Source organism: Lontra canadensis, unplaced genomic scaffold (genome assembly GCF_010015895.1).
Source record: "Lontra canadensis isolate GAN:19392208 unplaced genomic scaffold, GSC_riverotter_1.0 scaffold1, whole genome shotgun sequence".
In the NCBI taxonomy this organism is placed as follows: Eukaryota; Metazoa; Chordata; class Mammalia; order Carnivora; family Mustelidae; genus Lontra; species Lontra canadensis.
The window spans coordinates 80,229,650-80,251,990 of record NW_022630995.1 but is presented as its reverse complement, the minus strand read 5'-3'; the positions used below and the strand labels follow the sequence as shown (position 1 = coordinate 80,251,990).

At 35.8% G+C, this 22,341-nt stretch overlaps 2 protein-coding genes across 7 annotated transcripts in view; one reads left to right on the top strand and one right to left on the bottom strand.

Moving 5' to 3' along the window:
* SCLT1 (sodium channel and clathrin linker 1) overlaps nt 1–973 on the bottom strand; it is a 181,189-nt gene extending 180,216 nt beyond the window's left edge. For all 3 annotated transcript variants that reach the window (XM_032857691.1, XM_032857709.1, XM_032857719.1), the window contains exon 1: nt 636–973. In XM_032857691.1, coding sequence (XP_032713582.1) covers nt 636–669 — 34 coding nt within the window. In that variant the 5' untranslated portion in view covers nt 670–973. The remainder of the gene's footprint in view (nt 1–635) is intronic.
* Nucleotides 974–1,231: 258 nt separating this feature from the next.
* On the top strand, nt 1,232–21,040 carry CUNH4orf33 (chromosome unknown C4orf33 homolog). Of its 4 annotated transcripts, none has more exons than XM_032857757.1 (6): nt 1,232–1,308; nt 12,061–12,250; nt 15,098–15,158; nt 17,520–17,571; nt 17,725–17,924; nt 20,136–21,040. In XM_032857757.1, exons 2-6 carry the CDS (start codon nt 12,070–12,072, stop codon nt 20,239–20,241), a joined length of 600 nt encoding a protein of 199 aa, XP_032713648.1. In that variant the 5' UTR covers nt 1,232–1,308; nt 12,061–12,069; the 3' UTR covers nt 20,242–21,040. The 4 variants fall into 4 exon arrangements, with proteins under 4 accessions (XP_032713648.1, XP_032713621.1, XP_032713639.1 ...); XM_032857730.1 differs by lacking the exon at nt 1,232–1,308 and adding an exon at nt 1,372–1,455; XM_032857748.1 differs by lacking the exon at nt 1,232–1,308 and adding an exon at nt 1,478–1,664.
* The last annotated feature ends 1,301 nt before the right edge of the window (nt 21,041–22,341 follow it).

Genomic DNA, 22,341 nt, shown 5'->3' with positions numbered 1-22,341 from the left:
AGTTAATAATAATCCTGTAATAGTTAATACTTGTTGAACACATTTGTTTACTGTCAGGTATTACAAATCTTTTACAGATTTTAATACTCATTTAATCATTCCAACACCTATGTGGAAACGGAGGCAAAAGCGTTAGCACTTGCTGCCACTTCAGTGTATGGAATTTACGTATTTCCTTCCCCAAATTAAATTCCTGGAGGGTAGAACTGCCCTCCTCGTCTTTGAAACTGCTCTGCCTGTATAAAGCCTGGCACATAACTAAAAACAGGAGGAGTTCAATAAACATCTCTTTACAAATGGCCAGAACTGTGCCTCCAGGTTCTAATGGCAGACTTGGAAACTATTCCTGGCCATTAGCCCTCTAATATCTCCAGAGCATGCGAGGAGCAAAACAACCATGTTTAGTGTCTAGGAGAGTCCCATGTAAGCTTAAGGAATCCTCCAAGGATTTACCAAACGGTTCTGCTTAAGTATATACACATCCTCACACATACTACCAAGTTTTTTGTAAAGCTAACTTAAGTTTTTACAAATTTCCATGCACCAAGCAAGCATTAGAAAAATATTTGCTGGTCAGCAACGACGACATTAAACCCTACATAGAAGAATTCTCAATAAAGGAATACGGAGCTTACTTTGATCTCTCAGAAAGTCGATTTCTGTAGCCATTTCGATAGAATTTAGTTTGGATATTTCACCACCTTCACTTTCTTCAAGACAAAAATAAACAAAACCCCAACAGCATCACCATCACCAAAAAAGCAAAACCCCAGAACTCGCTGTTCGGGAAAACAAAACTAAAGCAACGCTCCAGAGGTTGTCAAGCACTCGGGCGGTGTAATCAGCATCCTACTCACGCGGCTTCCCCGCCGCGCCTTCTTCTCCCGAGTCCCAGCCCAGCCCTTCGCTCAGGCAACAGACTTCAGATTTCAGCTCGGGACCCGCCAAGAGAATTTTGTTCCACCGCACCCGAAGCCCGGCCGGGTAAAACGGAGACGCGGATGGCTACAGGCGTCCCGCAGGTCACTCGGGGTCGTGTCGGGCCCCTTAGGAGACAGCCGAAGGGGCCGCCAAGTAGCCGGGTGGCGGCGTCCTTGGAGGAGCGTTTGGGGTGCGGGGTTGACTCCAGGACAACGGGGAAACCCGAGGCCAGCAGCGGAAGTCCACTCGGCCCGCCCTGCGACTTTGAAACCGGTGCCCCGGACCGCTCCTTGGAGACGGTAACGCCGTCTGCGTCATCACGTGGACGTCCACGCTTACGCCATCGCGCTTCCTAGAGTCCTTACACGCCATTGGCTATTTGTCAAGGTCTGGACCGAGCTATGAGAACCTGGGTAACAGCGGGTTGAGCCACTGGCTAGCCAGTTGGCAAGCTCGCTGGCTTGAGTGTTCCTGTGTTGGAGCCCGGTGTTTGTGTGTGTGTTTTTAAAGAAAATCCCGAAGATGTAAAAGTAGGTAGGGCATCTGATACATATTTTAAATGCTCCCAGGATCTCTGATACTTGGCACTTCTGGACTGGGAGAACCCGCTAGCCAAAGAGTGGGTGGAAAATAAGTAGATTTCTGCGGCTGGTGGCGGAACCCAGACTGGAGGCTTCAGAGCCCACCACCAAGGCTGATACTCCCGAGGATTTTTGATTATGGGCTTGAACTCCAGCAGCTAAGTACGATCTTGCCTCTTTGGATCTTTTAGAGGAAGGAAATAGCTGTTTAAATATTTAACTATATCAATAAGGCATATAGTTAAAAGGCGCTCCAAAGATCCTGCAAACTCACCAGTTATTTCTTTTTTTTTTTTTAATTTTTTTTAAGATTTTATTTATTTATTTGACAGAGATCACAAGTAGGCAGAGAGGCAGACAGAGAGAGAGAGGAGGAAGCAGGCTCCCTGCTGAGCAGAGAGCCCGATGTGGGGCTCCATCCCAGGACCCTGGAACCATAACCAGAGCCGAAGGCAGAGCCTTTAACCCACTGAGCCACCCAGGCGCCTCCCACCAGTTATTTCTTTAGAATAACTTTGCTTCCTCGAAAAGAAGAAAAAAGTTACATTTCTTTTTCCAGAAAAAAATAGGCAAAACTTTATATTCGGGGGTAAATGACAATTTCCAGTATTAAAAATTGATTTTGTCTGGATTTAAGCTTTATCTTAATTCTGGGGGGAAATTTCAACACTAGCAGTGAAAATGTTAACTTGAAGCTAGCCACTAGTGTTAGTGCTTTTTAATAGATTGTGTGTTTTTATTGAAGTAGTTTCACTCAGCAGGTCAAGAGGTCGCTCCATTTGGCTTTCTCTTTAACAATTTAAGTTTTCTTGTCCTGTACGCAGACTCTCACATAACGGAAGTAATGTTAGCAGAATGTATTAAGAAATTTTTTAAATGTGTCCAGCTGTGTCCAGTTAGGTATTTGAAGTCCTGAAGCTTTCTCCATACTCACTCCTGAGAGAATGAGGTGGTCCCTTCCTCTAAAGACTGGCTGTTACATATGGAGATATATGTAAAAATCATTTTTAAAAAAGTTTAGTTTTGTGTCAGTGAAGATTGAACTTGATCTGGTTTTTGGTGGCCATGAAGTTAATACAAAAAATTTATTGGAAGGAGAGATTGAGTGGGCAAACTTCAACTTTTTTGAAGGTCAGTGTATGACTTTCTTCATGAACTCCTCACTGACCTCCCAAGGGGCTTGTGTTTAAGTTCTACATTTAAATCTGTATATTGTCATATTGTAGTTTAATTTGGCACCAAACAGTTATAAACTTAATTCTACATTTACAGTGTAAGTTGATAAGATACATTACTCTTGGTGAAAGCAAAGAGAACCTTCTGGATATAAATGATGAGTGGTCTTTCCAATGTGTAAAATAAATATCTGAAGTTGGAATTTTTATCTCTGTACTTGAACTATTTGGCTTATATAGTCAAGTTCAATACAAACTACAGTTTTGGGATTTGAAGTTTGTTTGGGGAGCTGGTTTACAAGATTCTGCTAATTTTTGTATTTCAGTGGAGTTTTTTTGAAAATATTTTTCATTCTTATTAAACAAAATTGTTATGCTTCCACTCATCCTTTAAGTATTCCCTCTAGTGTTGCTTGCTTTTAAAGGTTCCTTTGTGTCCTCTACCCACTTTCCTAGAAAGGTGTTTCCTTAATACTTCATGCTTCTTCCTTCAGTCAAAAATCATATTGTTTTGTAGTTTGTCTCCAGGCTTCAACAGAGTGCCTGGAACTTCAATAAGTGTTCAGTAAATATCTGATGAAGGAATGAATTTAAAGAATTCAGTGGATGTGCTTGGAAAGTATCTATTAGTGTAACTGAGTACAAGGATGAGAGGTGGCGGAAAAATTACTTAGTATGGGTTTAACCATGCTCTACCCCCAATTTCATGTTTTTATGTTAGATATATTTGTTCAGTAAGAAAACTCCTGAAAATTGATAGCTTTTACTAATATTAATTTTTATAATAAATTGACATTGAGCACCCAGTACTATGTGGAAATCATCATGAAGAATATAAAGTTGGAAATTTAAGCCAGGGTCAAAACCATATGAAACATTCTCTGATGTAATCAAATGCCATAAAAAAGAGATTTTCAAAAAGCTCTTAATAATAACATAAATAAAAAATAAATAAATAAAAATAATGAAAATAAATGAATAAAAATAAACATAATAATTATGTTTATTTTAGTGGCACCTGGGTGACTCAGTCAGTTGTGTCCAACTCTTGATTTTAGCTCAGGTCATGATCTCAGGGTCCTGGGATCAAGCCCCACATGGGGCTCTGCATTCAGCATAGAGTCTGGTTGTCCCTCTCCCTCTGCTTTCCCATTTGTGCGTGCGCACGCGCTCTCTCTCTCTCATAAATAAATAAATTAATTAAATGATTATGTTTATTTTAACCAGCCAAGAGAAGCATGGCCTAGAAATTGGGAGCTCTCTTTTTAAGCTTGTCTTTTTTATTATTATAATTCTTGTATAAAAATGATATGAAATCTATTCTCAGATTTTCATGCGTACAATTTAGTAGTCTTAACTATATGCATATTGTTGTACAGCAGATCTCTAGAATTCTTCCATCTTGCCTTACTGAAACTCTATATCTCTTGAACAATAACTCCTTATTTCCCTCTCCCACCAAAAGTGATTTTTAGAAAACAAAAATAATAGTTTCAGTAAAATGAATACAAAGCTATTTTCCCCCAAAGAGATTTTTAAAAGTGTGTTTTGAAAAAATATATTTAGGCTGAGCCATATGAAATTGTGATTTTCTTCAATTTCATATGGTATAGTGTAATATTTTACCTGAACAATATTTGAATAATGGCTACACGCTAATGTAATATCTGCTCTTTCAGATCAGGAGAAAACTGTGATGACTTTACTTAAACATGTAGAATATGCACGGTATTCTCAGAGTAGCTGTGAAGTTCAGGTGTAGTGACTCCTTGCCGAATTAAACCCACAGATCCTATAGACATTTTGGTAACTCTCAACAACCAAAATACAGAGTGATTCTATTACTTGGAAATACTGTAGTTCTATAAATTATTACCTTTTCTTTAAACCACTGAGCCACTCAGGCGCCCCAAATTATTACCTTTTCTTTAGAAGTGAGGGAATTCACAGTGCTTGGATAGACAAAATCTGACTTGTATGTGCCTCCCTGGGTGACACTAATTGAAAAACAAAGGAGGAGTCCCTGAACACTGGGTCTCCTTCGAAGTTTCCTGGCTGAAAATGGCCAAATTCTTAACTGCTGCTCAAGGTCCTCATCAAGGCAGTCAATATTTAGGTTTTGAAGAAAAACAAGCACCTGTGGTGGTCACGTACTTCACGAACTCCTTGACTCCTCATCCTTATCACACGCTGCTCCATATGTTATTATCCTGACCATTAAAGTTACACTTTCTTCCTCACTTTGCGCTTATACCTTATGTATTGCTAAGACCCCAATAAAAGTGGAGACAAAATTTGGCCCAAGGCCTTTCTCTGCTAGGGCTTCTCGTGCCCAGACCTCTCCTTTCTCCCGTTAAGGCGTATGGAGTAATCATTTCATTCACCATCTGAGGGTTTTGCTGGTCAGACCGGACAAAGAAGTTTAAAAGTTTATGTATGACTGTTTTATGAATTTACTTACCTTTAATCCTGTGTAGAAACAATAAGTTCACACTGTCTTGGGTGAAAGAGACACTAAATGAAGGAAAATAGGTTGATAAATGCTGAAGCTACTAGGATAAGTAAGACTGAACCAACCAGAACCATGTTGTACATCTCTGGAGCACTTACCCATATTTTATTATATCAAGGGTCAGTTAGACTATCCTGCCTTGCGTCTAGTTTTATATAGGAAAAGCACTTAAGAAACTTGTAATTTTAGTGATTTTAGACAGAGAAATATTTCCTTTTTTTAAATTTATTTTTTTAAGATTTTATTTATTTATTTGAGAGTGAGAGAGAGCATGAGCCTGATGAGGGGCAGAAGGAGAGGCAGACTCTCTGCAGAGCAGGGAGCCCAATGTGGGACTCGATCCCAGGACCCTGAGATCATGACCTGGGCCAAAAGGCAGACACTTAACTGACTGACAATCAACAGGCATCTGAGAAATATTTTCTTTAAGCAAACCTGTATATACTTTAATAATAACAGCTTATCTTTTCTGAGTATTTACTACATATATGCTAGGCACTATGCTGAATAAATATATATATATACACACACACACACACACACACACACACAGTGTATAGTGTGTATATAGGTATATACATATCTCCACTTACAAAATCCTTTTTACAGTAACTTGTTGATGATCATAGATGGAAAGTGCCTGAATTGGAATTTTAATCTAGGCATTAAAATGTCACAATCCTTAATCACTATGTATATGCCTCCCAGTAGTGTAATATCACTTACATTTAGGGTAATATTGTTTATGGCCAGTGTAATATAATTAATTTACAGTTTTGCTTATATCGCCAGTTAACCTTTAGTTACATTAAGTGAATTATTGCTGTATGTGTTCTATTGTAATCCTAATGATTTACAGTTCATTTTAAGATTGTTACACAGTGTTTATATTACTGAATTACCCTTTCTTCTCCATCTAGAAAACCACTCAAGTTTCAGTGGAGTGATTGAGTTCAGATGTTTTCTGGTGGTCCTTTCACATTTTTCTTTCTTTTTTTTTTTTTTTAAGCCTCCTTTTTTTCTTTATAAGGTTTTATTTATTTATTTGACAGAGATCACAAGTAGGCAGAGAGGCAGGCAGAGAGAGGTGGGGGGGAAGCAGGCTCCCTGCTGAGCAGAGAGCCTCATGTGGGGCTCTCTTCAGGACCCTGATACCATAACCTGAGCTGAAGGGAGAGGCTTTAAGCCCCTGAGCCACCCAGGGTCGGGCAAAAACCCGGTGGAGTGGGCTTCAGTCCTCCAAGCCCTGGCCCCAGCCTGTGTAGGCATCTGGGCGGAGCCTAAGGCTCTCCAGTCACCTCTGCAGAAAGCAGCGAGCTGAGTGGAGCAGGGTAAAGAACTTCCCGGTCTGTGTTCTCTTCTTGTTACACGTTGTTTCCTCAGTCATTACTTGCACTTTCACCTAGTCTTGTTAGCTTTTTCTCTGCTAACTTATTTTTCAGCAGCTTCTTCTGTTGGAGCAGTTTACTCCCGCTTTCCGTCTCACTTCCTCATTTCTCCATTTTTTTTTGTAAGGTAGGGGTGCAGGTGGAAGCAGAATGCAAACTGAAAAATAATTATCGTAGAAAACTAAAGAATATGTGAATAGAGGAATTTGGAAATTTTCCTTGTAAAACGTTGTGTTGAGAAAACATCTTTTCCATAACTTCCTAATTTTAACCTTTGTGGAACGTTTTTCGTCTCCTAGGCACTTAGTGCTCTGCAGTTCTTTCTCATTTCTCTTCCTTTATTTCCTTCTATAAGGCCTTTCCATAGTACAGACAAGTATGAAAATAATTTAAAAATTGTGACTTTTTTTGATGAAAGAGTAATTTGGAGGGTAGAGGTTAAAATGTGGAAAAACACAAATTAGCAATAAACATTCTTTTAAGAAAGTCTGAACAACCAACATCAAAGTTGTGTAATAGGCTGGTGATCACTTTGAATGAATATATTCCTTCAATGATATTCCCAGTATTCATTCTGACATTTCAGTAATGTTCAGCATGTATAATATAGAGAAGAGGTATATTGCATACTCTGAGAGATCCAGCCATAAAATGGACTTTACAAAAATATATTTAAATTATTCATTTATTTTTTAATAGTGTCTATCATAGTATAAAATCCAGGTAGTTTTGTTTTTAGTAATAACAGTTGAAAGTAAGCCTCCCTTGCTCTGTTGTCTCAAGTAGATAATTCTCTCAAGAGAGGTAACCACTGCCATCACTGGTTTCTTGTATATGCTTCCTGAGATAGTGTATACTTTCACAAGCATAGATGCAAATAGTCTTCTTTTTTAATAAAATAAATTCATACTTTTTGCACCTTCCTGTTTTCACTTAATATATTTTAGATATATATATAGAGCTGCTCCACTCTTTTTTAGCAGGTACATAGTAATTCATTCCATGATATAGCATAAATACCTTACCATTCCTCTGCTGATGGGTATTTAAATTGCTTATGATATTTTGTTATTGTAGACAATGTCACAGTGAATATCTTTATATTTATGTCATTTTGAATATGTGCACGTGTAATAACTCCTAGAACTAGAATTATTGAATCAAAGAATATTTGAATTTTTTTGTTTTGAAAGATTTTGAGGGATTGCTCTTCCCAGAAGCTGTATCAGTTATGTCCCAACAATAATTATGTGATTGTTTCTTAGTCCTCATATCTCAGCATGTTCTCAAGCTTTCCAGTTGGTGAAAATAGTAATTTATTGTTTTTTAATTTGCATTTCTATCATAAGTGAGGTTGAAAATTTTGCATTTATTTTCTGTGAACTGTTTTTTCCCATTTTTCCACTGGGATATTGATCTTTTTCCTTATTGATTTCTAGGAGCCCTTTAAACATTAAAGAAGTTACTGATTTGTCTGAAATACATGTTGCAGATATTTTTTCCCGAAACTGTCTTTTGATTTTGTAATGGTGTGCTTTTCTTTTGGTGGGTGTAAGCAGACTTCTGCTTTCAGTTTTGTTATTTTTATGCAGCCAAATGTATCACTCTTTTCTTTTATGTCTTTTGGGTTTGGGGTTATATTTTAAAAGACTTTTCTACTCTAAGATCATCTTTAAAAATTCATTTTTTCTTTTTTAATTTGGTTTTTATTTGTAAACCTTGACTCATTTAAAACTTAGTTTGGTATATAGATCCAACCTTATTAAATAGGACTACAAAATGAACTGATTGATAATAGACCTAGCTGGTTTAGCTACATGAGACTCGGTTGGTTAGCTACATGAGAATCATCTCTAACTCTCCATAGGCTTATACTTAATTTCCCTAGCACCTGGTATGGTACTCAAAAGAAGTGAGTAGTTAATAAACTTTTGATAAACTAAACTGAAAGGAAGTTTCTAGATATATCACCTTAGTTATTTATAGTTGTTTTGGTTGAAAGAGAGTGATACCACCAACACAGCTGATTTCTTAGAATCATGAAATTTTGGATCCAGAGACTAAGATGATTATTCACTTGACAAATAAATAATGAGTTCCTATTACTTACAGGCATTCTAGTTGGGAATGAGGAGACAATAAACAAATATGTCATGTGGTATAATGCTGTGAATCAAAACAGAGCAATGTACAGGCAGTAGAGAATGACAGGAAGTAGAGCAGGGGGTGCACACTAGCACAGGTCACAAAGGACATTTACAGTAGAATTGTCTTTACTTCATATGAGCACATGTGCAGACAAAAAAATTGAGAAGTCATGAGAATTAAGCTTCAGGAGACAGTTCTTAGTATCCCTGGGAAGTTGAAAGGAGAATCAGCTGTTTCTGTCTAGGTCCAGGTTCTCTTTAGATTACATTGTAAACTAGTGGGCAGGACTATACTTTTTAGGTTATATTTGTTATAAATATTATGCACATTTGGATTAACATAATTGTTCTTTAAGCAAATTAACAAATTTGTCATTCTAATAGGAAACTAAAACCATTTTATGCAATTAAAGCCAAAATTACATTCTACCCTTGGGCATGTCAGCATGGCACTCCTCCATGCTGATGGAAGTCTGGTCAATATTTCTTACAGTAATTTTAAACACTACTCAAAAAAATCAGGGAAAAGGGCCCGTAGAAAGTCTTAAGGTATCACTACCTTATACTCTCAACCAGAGTAGCTGTGCTTTTATATTTAATTTCTTCTTAACTTTCAGTTAGGATTACATTTTGAATTAATTTGAAGCTATAAAATACACCTCACTCTGACCACATGTGTACATGGAAATGACAGGCCATTTTTAGGATCCAATCACTGGATGTGCTTTAATTCCATGTGGACGTAGAGATGATTGCCTTGAAGGGCCAGAAGTTGGAAATTCCCTAGTGGAAACCCTACTGATTAAGATAGGGATCCTTTTAATGTGTACAGTATTTTTGTAGATATGGTGGTTCTGTGGAGAATGAGTGAATCTGTCAAAACTTCCTAGTTGCTAAATTATATTTTGCCAGGATTGTCAAGCTCCAAGTTAGGAGAATAGCGTTTTCTCTGAGCATATTGGTATAAGAATCAGATTTAATCAGCTTTTCTAACATCTTGATTTATTCTTATTTCTTCCTGTATGCTTCAAGATGATACTTACTAGTACCAAAATTTGGGATAGAAGTTTAACCATTTATGTATGAAGAATGTGCTTTGATATTTCAACTAAAGAAAATCAGTTTATAGCAGCAATGGCCACAGTTGCCAAACTGTGGAAAGAACCAAGATGCCCTTCTACGGACGAATGGATAGGGAAGATGTGGTCCATATACACTATGGAGTATTATGCCTCTATCAGAAAGGATGAATACCCAACTTTTGTAGCAACATGGATGGGACTGGAAGAGATTATGCTGAGTGAAATAAGTCAAGCAGAGAGAGTCAATTATCATATGGTTTCACTTATTTGCGGAGCATAACAAATAACACAGAGGACATGGGGAGATGGAGAGGAGAAGGGAGTTGAGGGAAATTGGAAGAGGAGGTGAACCATGAGAGACTATGGACTCTGAAAAACAACCTGAGGGTTTTGAAGGGGCGGGGGGGTGAGAGGTTGGGGGACCCAGGTGGGTGGTGGGTATTAAGGAGGGCACGTATTGCATGGAGCACTGGGTGTGGTGCAAAAACAATGAATACTGTTACTCTGAAAAGAAATTTAAAAAAAAATGTTGGTTAAAAAAAAATCAGTTTATTATTGAGGTTTTTATTCCATATAAATCAGTACTAAATTCTACAAAAATCAGAATCAATTTATACAATCCTATCACTCACTGAGCTTACTTTAATAATGAAGAATATAAATTACTAAACATATCCTCTTCTCAAATACTATTAGTTGCAAATGGGTTGTAATACCAGAATTATTTTAAAATTTTTGAGGTTATCAATTAAAATTTGTTAACATGTAGTAAAAATTAGGAAGAGCTATATACTTTAGAAAAAGGTTTTCAAAGATCTTGGATTCCTGTGTGCGACAGAGCTTATATATTTGGATCTCCCAATGATTGGTACCTAGTAGTATCTATTCATTGAAATAAATTTATCCAAAACTTAACTTATTTGCAGTAAATATAACATATGAAGCAAGGAAATGCATTCAAAGACTTCAGATAAGGGAAATTTAAGTCTGAAAATAGCATTGTTACTAATCAAGATTATCTTCTGAACAAGACATAAGGACCTCATATGATTTGGGGACTCTACCACTCTTAAAGGAGGTTTGCATCTCCTTGCAGAGTCCTGAAATGTCTTCAGCTGGGAAAACATGACTACATTGATTCAGTCTCATGGTTTGCCAACCATGTGACCTTGGACAAATCTGTTTCTTCATTTGTAATGAGGATAAAAACGGTTCCTCTGCAAGTTTGTTGTGAAATTAAGTGAGATAATGTTTAGAGAATTCCTGATACATCGTGTTTAATAAAAAATATAATTTTATTACTAGAATGCTATGGATGTCTAGTTAATCCTTAGAAAAAAAGCAAAAATGCAAATACTGCTTGTATCAAATGTATTTAGTCTATTTCAAAGTTTAAATGATAAATTCCATTCCCATTTTTTAATTGGGAGATAAAGGATTAACCAAACGTGGTCATTTAATATGTGAATTTTCAACAATTGAAGTAGCTAAGAAAATCTGTACCCTGAGACCAAGGAAGACAATATTTAACTCTATTAACTTTGAAATGGTTGGAGTACCTCCTGCCCTGCAACTCCCACCCTAAAAAGAAAGGGTTTTAGCCAAAGAAACAAGTGTTAGCAGAAGTGCTTCTGATGACTTATAGAGTTATTTTTTTAATCAGATCGAATTTTATTAGAAAGATCTTGATTCCCAAGGGATCCAATAATTCAGACACGTGCACATTTTAGAATAAAAGACAAATGATGACATAGAAACTCGTAATGCTTATAGTTATTAAGTATATGAACAGTGTCGTCGGTGGACTTAATTGCAGTTTTTAAAGACAAAGCATGAGAGATTGTGAACTGAGAAACAAACAGGGTTTTGGAGGGAAAAAGGGTGGGCAGTTGGGTGAGCCTGGTGGTGGGTATTAAGGAGGGCACATATTGCATGGGGCACTGAGTGTGATGCATAAATAATGAATCTTGGAACATTGAAAAAATAAATGATTTTGATATACTCTTTACAAGGTAACTTGAGCTGGATCTAGACTTAGTTCTAAAGCTTTTAGGATCCAAAAACCTATTTTACAACAGAATTCCTGTCCATGGTTTGCCATAACACAAATGGCCTTTTGACTCTCAGAGCTATGTTCTTGTCACTCTGCTGCCTTCCTGCCTGCTATTTGGCATTGCTATTGGCATTTTCATTTCCAACTAAAGGAAACATTTGTAAATTGTTAAAGAGTTTGTTTTAATTTTTTTTCCTTTAGAGTCTTCAGATGGATTTTAAAATTCAGTACACTTGGGATGGTTTTCCCGTGAAGCATGAGCCAGTGTTTGTCAGGCTGAATCCAGGTGATGGAGGAGTGATGATGGAAGTTAGTGCTCCCTTTTTCAATGATCCTCCAGCCCCACTTGGAGAACCAGGAAAACCTTACAATGAACTGTGGAATTATGAAGGTAAGTGGAAGTACTGTATTTTACTGCAAACATAAATCTCTTTATATTAACCTCTCCTAGAACTATTATTTTATCTTACTGTAAGGAAGTGAGTGCTCTTACGAGCAGCTGACATGTGCAGTTTCTTCCGTTCTCTACCAATCTCTCATTCTTTTTCACCATCACTTATGTGACTTAAGCTATGTAACTAGAACAGTGAAAAATGGCAATTACAAATCCAGATTTTTAAATTGCTGCCATATTTCTTTCATTTACTTCTGATACCTATTTTAAGGAGAGTTCAGCATTTCTGTCTTGTCTTTAAGTATCTTCGAATTGCTACTTTAACCTTATAAACCTTCTCTGTGGAAGTTTGGGGATGTTTTACTTATTATAGAAATACTGTCAGCCTTAATATGAAATGTAGTTTGTATTTTATACTGGCAATTAATCTCACATGTCAAATGAAGGCTAAAGGACATGCCATAAAATTACACTGTGCCAGATTTGCTCTATGATCCCCTTCTAATGTATCATAATTAAGCTACCAAACTTATCTTTCTGAAATACTCTTTATGATTCCACTCCTCAGATCGCAAACCATAACTATCCCTGAGATAAAATTCAAACCCTTCCTTTAAGCTTTCAGAATACTCATAAATTGGGCTATCCTATTCAATCAAAAGCTCTTTTTTAATATAACAATGTTATATTAGTTTCAGGTTTACAAAGTAGTGATTTGACAAGTCTTTACATTATGCTATGCTCACCACAAGTGTAGCTACCATCAGTCTCCATAGCACTGTTACAGTACCACTGTCTATATTCCCTATGCTGTGACTTTTATCCCTGTGACTTATTCATTCTTTGACTGGAAGACTGTATCTCCCACTCTCCTTCATCCGTGTTGCCCATCCCCTTACCCTCTGTACCCCTCACTCTCCCCACCCCTGGCAGCCCTCAGTTTGTTCTCTGTATTTATGGGTTTATTTCTACCTTATGTTTACTCATTTGTTTTGTTTTCTAGATTCAATATGTAAGTGGAATCATATGTCAACCAAAAACTTGACTTCTGAAAGGCTAATGGTCTTACTATCCAAGCATATTCTCACCCATGTACCTTTTCTCATTCTATTCCCCATCCCCTGCCTCTCATGCACTTAGTTCAAGGTCTAATATAGGTTTCATTTCTTTAAAGAAACCTTTGATGGTTCCTGTAGACCATACTAACATCTGTATAGCATGTATTTGTCAGTGTTAATTTTTATCATATGTAAAACATGTTATGTTTTACTGATACAGAACTTGTATATACCAGCTACCTGCTGGTATAGACACTAATGTGACTTATCTACTAGAGGTACCACAGACACCAAACTCAAGAAGTCCTAAACTCAACTCATCCAGTTCTTTCATAAACCTGCTTATTTCCCCAGTTGCCCAAACACTACAATACCTCAGTTTACTACATATAGAAATATGAGAGCTTTCCAAGATAACCTTTTCTCTCACTCTCCATATTTGGATTTATTTATGAGTCTTACCAGCTTCGCCTCCTTAACGTTTCTCTGATTTAGTTAGTACCTTTTCTTCATTCACACTCTCCGTACCATAGGTTAGGCCTTTGTGATCTTTTACTTGGGCTAGTCAAAGCACCCTTTATAGTCTTTTTACCCTTAGATCCATCCTTCAGTTAGAAGCCAGAGTGATCGATCTAAAATGAAAATTCAAACTCATAATTCAGGTCCTTGCAAACCTTCTCAGGCTCCCTGTCCTCTCAGGATAGTTTCACCCTTCTTATTATGATCTTTCTATAAGATTTTTCATGATCTAGCACCTTATTCTCTTTGCAGCATTCCTTCTCTATGCATTGAAATGTTTGCCTAGGAAGACTGAACTGCTTGTAGTTCTTTAAGGGATGATATTTCCTAATCATGTACATTTGATTGCACTTTTCTTTCACCCTGGAATGTCCTTTCCATCATTCTTCTTCCAATTTCAACTTATCTTTCTAGGTGGAGCTTAGATAGCACCCTCTCCAGGAATCCTTCCCTAAACCACTTTTTTGAGCCAAGTGTCTGGTATTTTTTGGTGTGTGTGTGTAGCAGCAATCCATACCTCTTTCCCTCTTGGTATTTTTATGAAGAGTATCCACTTGGTGGGCACCTCAGTGGCTCAGTGGGTTAAATGTCTGCTTTTGGGTCAGGTCATGATCCCAGGGTCCTGGAATTGAGTCCTGCATTGGGCTCCCTGCTCTGCGGGGAGTCTGCTTCTCCCTCTCCCCCTGCCCCACTCCTGCTTTCTCTTGCTATCTCTCTCTCTCTCAAATAAAAAAATAAAATCTTAAAAAAATATATTCAACTGTATATTTGATTGTAATGACTGCATTATATTCTATTTCCTGGAATATATGAATTCCATAATTTATTTAACAGCTCTCCTGTGTAATAGTTTTATTTATTCATAGGAAATAACCATGTAGATCATTCTCTATTTTTGAGCAATACTTAGATGAATAGCATTATACTTACTTTTCCCAGTTCTCTAATTATTTCTTAAGATTAAATCCTAGAAGAAGATAACTGGTTCAAAGTCTGTAATAACATTCGTTTCTTTAAGAACCTCACCCAACACTAGGCTTTATTAATATTTGTAATCTTAGGACAATCTGATATGGGAAAAATTGGTGATTTATTTTCTATGTATTTCTTCTTCCAGGCAATGTGTATTTATTTGCTTTTCCCCTTTTCTTACAAGATAGAATTATAGTTAAAAATAATGAGTTAATTCATTTTATACTCTAAAAAAATAATTTATTACTTAAGTAAAATTAAATTTCTTGGTATGTCTTCTCTCTGTTTTCAAAAGTTGTGGAAACATTTTTCTTGAATGACATAACTGAACAGTATTTAGAAGTTGAACTTTGTCCGTAAGTATAAAATTTTTTTCTAACACACAGCTACATAATTTGAATATAGTTAATTTCTAGTTATAAATTATATGGTTTATGGTAAAAGCTCAACCAAAAGGAAGAATGCTAATCTGAATTATATATACTTCTTTATTCTCAAGTAAAACATATTTTATAAATGCTTGAAAATATTACATTGATATTGTTTTCAATTCACTAATGTGGTTGGTTTTCTAATAAATTGAAAGTCTTTTTGTAAAATAAAAAATCATTATAAATAACAGAAACTGTCTCTCATTACTTATTATGAAATTTACATCATTATGAATTACCTATTCAGAAATAAAGGGAGATATAAATACAATGAATTGAACTAGTTTCTTTTAGGGAATTTTTTTAAATAACTAGATTAAACTTAAATTTTATGTGTTGCATAATTATATAATTATGTATTCTTTCCTTTATTCATCATTCATTTATTGAGTGTATACTACATCACTTTGTCTTCAGTGCCAGGGATAAAAATTAAATGACACATAGTTTTTTTAGACTTATTACAAATATTAATCTTGGACTCTTTTGTTCAAATTTAACCAGTCATTTGGGAACCTGTTTACTTTATTTACTTTACTCTTTTCCCTGCATATGTGAAAAAGTAAATTTATGCCTACCTGTTATCTACATGATAACAAATTCTAAATTAGTAAAATATTTAGTAATGAAATATTTCTTTGTGTTGCCACTTTTCATTTTAAATGACCTTTAAATACCTCTCAGTATCTAATATTCGGTAGCCTCTGTCCCTTTGTAGGGTGGGCAGAGTCCCAAACAGTTGATTTAAATATTTTAGGTATCATTTTCTTTTCCCTTAGTTTGACTTTTGCTAATTCTAATGTGGAAAGCATAGCTGTTCACAATTATATTTTTGAGAATAATCATATATCTTTGTCACCTTTTAACTAACATGCCAGAATCTTTTATTGAAAAATATGACTTAACTGTCTTGTGAGGTAAGAAAACTTCAACTGCTGTGTGATTATTTTCATCAAACAGGTAAAAAATCTAAGGCAAATAGGTTTATTACTTGTCTAGAAAGTGGTTAAGAACTTGGATATGTTAGAATTCTAGTTTTATCCTTAGTTTTAATTTCATTAGATGATAATATCAGTTTATTTTCACAAAGTGAAAATGGATGAATAGGATAATTAGATTCTCTTTTGTTTTAAAATTATGTGATAAACATGTATAAAATTAATAATTTAAAAATATATTTTCAAGTTACATTATTAGTAAGTTTAAAAATCTGTAGAGTAATGTAGTTTCATATATTATGGGACAGTTATTAATCCATTATTATGGTTTTGCTTCTGACAATGAACAACTGTGACAGTTAATTAACCTCTGGGAAAGCAACATGAAGAATATTGTTGTTTTGATTTGCAAGGACTTTTATCTCTCCTAGGATATTCTTAAAGTTGCATAATAATAATAAAAATAAGCAGAGAACTTTTAAATGAAAAATGATACTTGTCTTCTGTTAGAATAGTTTACTGAAGGGAAGTCCTCCCTGAAAAGATCACAACAGAGCATCTGGAGTAGAAATGTTCAGTCTTTTCCACTGACAGTAAATTTCCTTCATATAATTACTTAAAATCCTTTGATTCTAACTGACCTGATTAATCCCAATTATGCTCTCTTAATAGAATTTCACATGAGGTTATATTTTGTTTATCTTGAAAATGTGTCACCAGTGTCTGAAACTAATGGTAAAAAGCAGGAAAATACAAGAGGCAGGCAGGTTGAGGACAGTTGTGCAAGAGAATAGATACAAATTAAAATCTTCAACTTGTTGACTTGTAGTAGACAATCTATGTTTTTATTTTCTATCTTCCTAATGAGCTTCAGATAGTTTTTTTGTTTGTTTGTTTGTTTGTTTTCATGGAAGTAACCTTTAGTAAAGTTATTGGATTCAGACTTTGAAATTGGTGCCAGCTTCTCCTAGGGTACTTTAGTTTCTGAAATGGGCTTTATTATGAGTACCAGATACTATGGTACCCCCCACCCCTTTTTCATATTTTGTACCATCTAATCAGTTGAAGTATTCTTTTATATAAATTCTTATTTACAGAATATAAAAAACAGTCTGGACATGTGTAGCTTTATGCATTTCACTGCAGTTGTCTGAAAAATGATAAACTCAAAGATGGTATTTCTAAGTAACTGAGCACACTGGTCCTCCCTTTAATTATCCAGTATTCATACTGCATCTTTTAATTATTTGGAAACTGAGTTACAAGCACATATTGCAGATATGAAGGAAAGTAAAGAAGGTAACATTTGTTTCTTTCAAACACTCATGACAAATTTTAATTTTGACAGTCATGGACAACATTTGGTGCTCTTACTCTCTGGAAGAAGAAATGTCTGGAAAGTAAGTAAATAAAAATATTAGAAAAAATCCTTAAATGTAATCTTTAAGATACATATGTTATATGTAAAAGATATATAAGATATATATCTTAAATAGAATGTTTAAAGTATAAATCTGAATTTACCTTATGTGTTTCACATGTTGTTTCTGTAGCAAGAACTTGCTCTGTCATACAAAGTGTCTAGAGGAGAGACAAAATGGGAAGGCAGAGCTTATCTTCCTTGGAGTTATTTTCCACCAAATGTGACAAAATTCAATTCATTTGCAATTCATGGATCAACAGATAAAAGAAACTACGAAGCTCTTTACCCAATACCTCAACGTGAACTGCAACAAGGACAAAAACCTGATTTGTAAGTAGAAATTAAATGAAGATAGGTTCCAACTCTGAGTTTTTGGTAAACTAATTATGGGTAGAACAGTAGTAACATTTTTCACTCCAAGAAAACATATGTGTTCAAATATCTAGTAGAGTCATATGTTCCCTCATAGTCCTCAGTAAATACTTGACAGACTGACTTTGGACAGACATAGTCTCTCTTACTGCTGTCAGTAGAGCACTTATATTTCCATAGTGGTATGAGAAAAGTCTTGCTTAGTGAGTATTGCAACAGCAAGTATCAAAATATTGTTGCAAATTCATTTATGATTCCTTTCAGAGCTAAATGGCCAGAGACATCTGTGTTCTGGTATGAGTAAAAGGTTAAGAAAGCCTTTCTTGCTGTTTGAGAATGTGACCTTCAGTTAACTTTCTAGCTTACTTCCTCTGGTAACCTCATAAAGATAAAAATGTCAACTGTATTTCTAGGCAATTTTGCTTGTCATAATAATGGCCCTTAATTGGTAAATTGGTTCTGATCTGAGAGGAATTATGAATAAACTCTGAATACCTGATAGGGGCAGCATGTCTTTGGGATTTCCCTTTAGAAGTCTTGTTTCCCATGGGGATGCTAGAAACTTTAATAGTGGAGTTGTTATCATAAGAGATATGGCTTCTGTGGCACAGCAGGCATGTAAGCTAAGGTATCTCCTATACTTCCTCAGTTTGAGTCTTAGCTCTTTGCACCTGAAGCTGTCACTTAAGGAGAATGTAGCTCCTGGCCAGCTTTCTAAGTGCTTCGTGGACTGCTGTAAACACAGTAAAGGCAAATGCTGTCCTGGGGAAAGCTGAGATTCCTGCTCTGTATCTCTCTGGGTGTGCTTGGTGGCCAGTCTGGTGAGTTTGCCTGTTTACAAGAGCCTAACAGAGATATCCTGGTGAGCTTTGCACCATGGTAGACTGACTTTCCTGCCTTTTTACCTTTAGAAAGTGCTATACTGTCCTTCTCCCTGTTAGCTTTCTCCTTCCTGTCATGCTCTTACTTCACTCACTTTGCCTTTATCTTTTCTAGTCTATTCCTTTATTCTGCCTGAAACACATTTCCCTTTGCTTTTGTCCCCGTCCTAACCCTTTTTCTTACCCTTCCCTTATTGCTTTTCTCTTCTTGCTACCTCTTATCCATCTCTGTTGTTTCCCTAACCTCTTTTATTGTTTTAATTTTTAAAAAATTGAAGTATAGTTGATACACAATGTTACACTAGTTTCAGGTGTACAAAATAACGATTCAACAAATCTATATACTACGCTATGTTCACAACTGTAGCTACCATCAGTCTCTGTACAATGAATGCTGTTATAATACCATTGAGTATATTCCCTAGGCTGTACTTTTTATCCCTGTGACTTATTCATTTCATAACTGGAGGTTTCCTTAACTTCTTAATTCTGGATTGATAGTGTGACTCTAAACCAGGTTCAGCCTGGTTCAGCCTAGTCAGGGGAGCAGAATGGACAGGAATCCAGATGCAACTTACTCAGGATCCTCAAAACAAGATGGCTTGTTTCTCTGGTTCTTCACCAGCTAATGCCTTCCTGTATTCAGGCTTCTCATTTATAAGTTATTGGAGACTTACCCTAGATGAAAGTATGAGTATACCATTGTTCCAGGTAGAGTCAAGGTAGAGTCTGCTGTGCAGAATGATTTCCTGCACAGCTGAGACCCACTGTAACATTTAGTTAAGCCTTTGTCTCTTCATTAAGCCACAATACTTAAATGGTTTTCCTAGAAAGAAAATAAGTAGGATTAAATCCTTTTTACATTTACCTCTCTTGCTTTGGCAAAGAGTCTATCCTTTAAGTTACAGAGCTGAAACTTTAAAACGATTTTCTATATGGCATATAAAGTGTATCAAAATCTGAATGTAAAAACATCTCTAAGAGTATAATATTTGTTTAAGGCTAGATAGAATCAGTCAGGTTTTGAGGGTTGATTTTTAATTCTTCCCTCAGCTATGAGGGAGCTTTTCTAGAATTAAGAGGAGAGTGTTTTGAAATGTGGGTGAATTTCAGAGCTGAATGTTTGATGGCAAGAGTGAGAAAGTTTTACACATAGAATTCCTCTTACCTTTGGTATTTTTATAATGTTGTTCTGTCACAAATGTGACAAATAAATAGCCCTTCAGGATAACTATTTTGCAAATGCATAATTCATTTCAGTTCCCACTTTCTTTTTCTTTGTGTTTAGTCATCGTCTGGAATACTTCAAGCCTTTCAGTTTTAATACACTGTTTGGAGAAGAATGGAAACAACCAGAATCAGAGCTGTGGTTAATAGAGAAACCTGATGTATAGGAGTATAGTAGATGACCATATCAATCATTTCTTCTCTGTATCTTTTAAGGTAAACCAACAATATATATAATTTTTTTAATCATGATACCACCAGTACACTTCAAGAACAACTATTTTCATAGAGATCAGTGAAAATAGAGTATCTTTGTAGCAAATTGTATATGAATTAACAAGAAAATAGAAAGTTTGTAGATGACTTTATCTAGAAAGTGAAAATGTTTCTCAGAGTCATTCAGTCTAGGAGCCATCATGTTCTATCTGCTTTGCATTTCCATCACCCCAGATATCCCTGACTCTATCAACCAACACCGTTATTTCTCTTCCTACCTCCCTAAACCTCAGCCAGCCTGACACTGGAACATCTTATTTGTGCATTTTTTTAAAAGTTCTATGTAGCGTACAGTAATTCTTTACTTGGAAGCTTCTGTGCATTCTTGAAGTAGATTGAAAACAATGACTATTTCAGATAAGCAGGACATCCACATCTGTTAAGGCATCATTAAGATACATATGTATGTAACCGGCTGTTTTTCATGTCTTGAGACTATTTTTAGTCTGAAGAAGGAAATGGAATGAAGTAGTCTTAAATTTGGGCACCAGGTTCTACTTTCATTTACAAACAGATGACATTTTCTTAATGCTGTTAAACCAAATGCCAAAATATCTTCACTTTATTTTATAAACATCAAACACTCCTGGTCTAGAATTTTTCAAATTTTGTGTTGTGATATAGTTCAGTGTTTAAAGCCATCTAGTATATCATCGATGAATTTCTCCACAAAACCTGGTCCTTCACTAGGATTCTTTTTTTTTTTTTTTTTTTTTTAAGATTTTTATTTATTGACTGATTTGACAGAGAGTGAGAGAACACAAGCAGGGAGCAGAGGGAGAGGGAGAAGCAGGCTCCCCGCTGAGCAGGGAGCCCGATGTGGGACTCGATCCCAGGATCCTGGGATCGTGACCTGAGCCAAAGGCAGATGCTTAACCATCTGAGCTACCCAGGCGCCCCTTCACTAGGATTCTTAACTCAGAGATTAGCAGTCTTTCAGGAGAACTTTTTTAAAAAGAACTTTTATTACTTGTACAGAATACCTAGTTGTCTACTCAACAATATAATTTTTCCTCTTGTTTTTTACTAACAGAACCTGAATTTTTAGGGTCACTGCACAAAAACATTTTTCCAGATTCCTTTGCAGATAGAAATGATATGACAAAACAGTTCAGGTTAATGAGATGTGAGTATGCAGTGTTAGGTGGAACTTCAAGAAAAGATGTTTTAAAGATGAAAGATTCAGCTGCCATACATGTTTTACCTTTTGTCCTTTGCCCTCCCCTTACTTTTTCCAGCATTGCATAATTCAAACCTGAGGTAGCACACTAGCTATATTGTATCAATGAGGAGACAGTCCAGGTTCCCTTGAGCAGTAAGGCAAAGGGCCTGTGTTCTAAACAGTACAATAGAGTAATGTATCATATCTGGACTGCCTACCTATAGATTTCTTTACATAGGAGAAAATAAGCTGCCTAATTTGCTATTCCAAATTGATCTATAGATTCAATACAATCCCAGTTAAAAATCACAGGCAGCTTTTTGGGGAGTATAAATTGACAAACTGACTCCAATTTTATATGGAAAGGCAAGGGACCTCAAAATAGCCAAAACAATTTTGAAAAAGAACAAAGTTGGAGGACTTATACAATCTGACTTCCAAACTTATTACTAAGCTTCAATAATAAAGACGGTGTAACCTTGGCATAGATTTAGACAAATACATCAATGTAACGGAATAGAGAAACCAGAAAGAGAACTATATGCAGTTCTTTTGATTTTTGACAAAGGTGCCAATGTATTTAAAAAGGAAAATGATAATCTTTTCAACAAATGGTATTGAATAACTGTAAAAATCATGAAAACAAAAACGAAACCTTGACCTCTACTAATAGCCTATAGAAAAATTAATGTAACTGATGAAGTGAAAAAGTTCTAGGAGAAAATCTTTGTAATCAGGGTAGAGAAACATTTTTTTTTTCAAATAGGACATGGAAGGCACTAACAAAGAGAAAAAGATTAGACTTCATCAAAATCAAAACTTTCTGTTG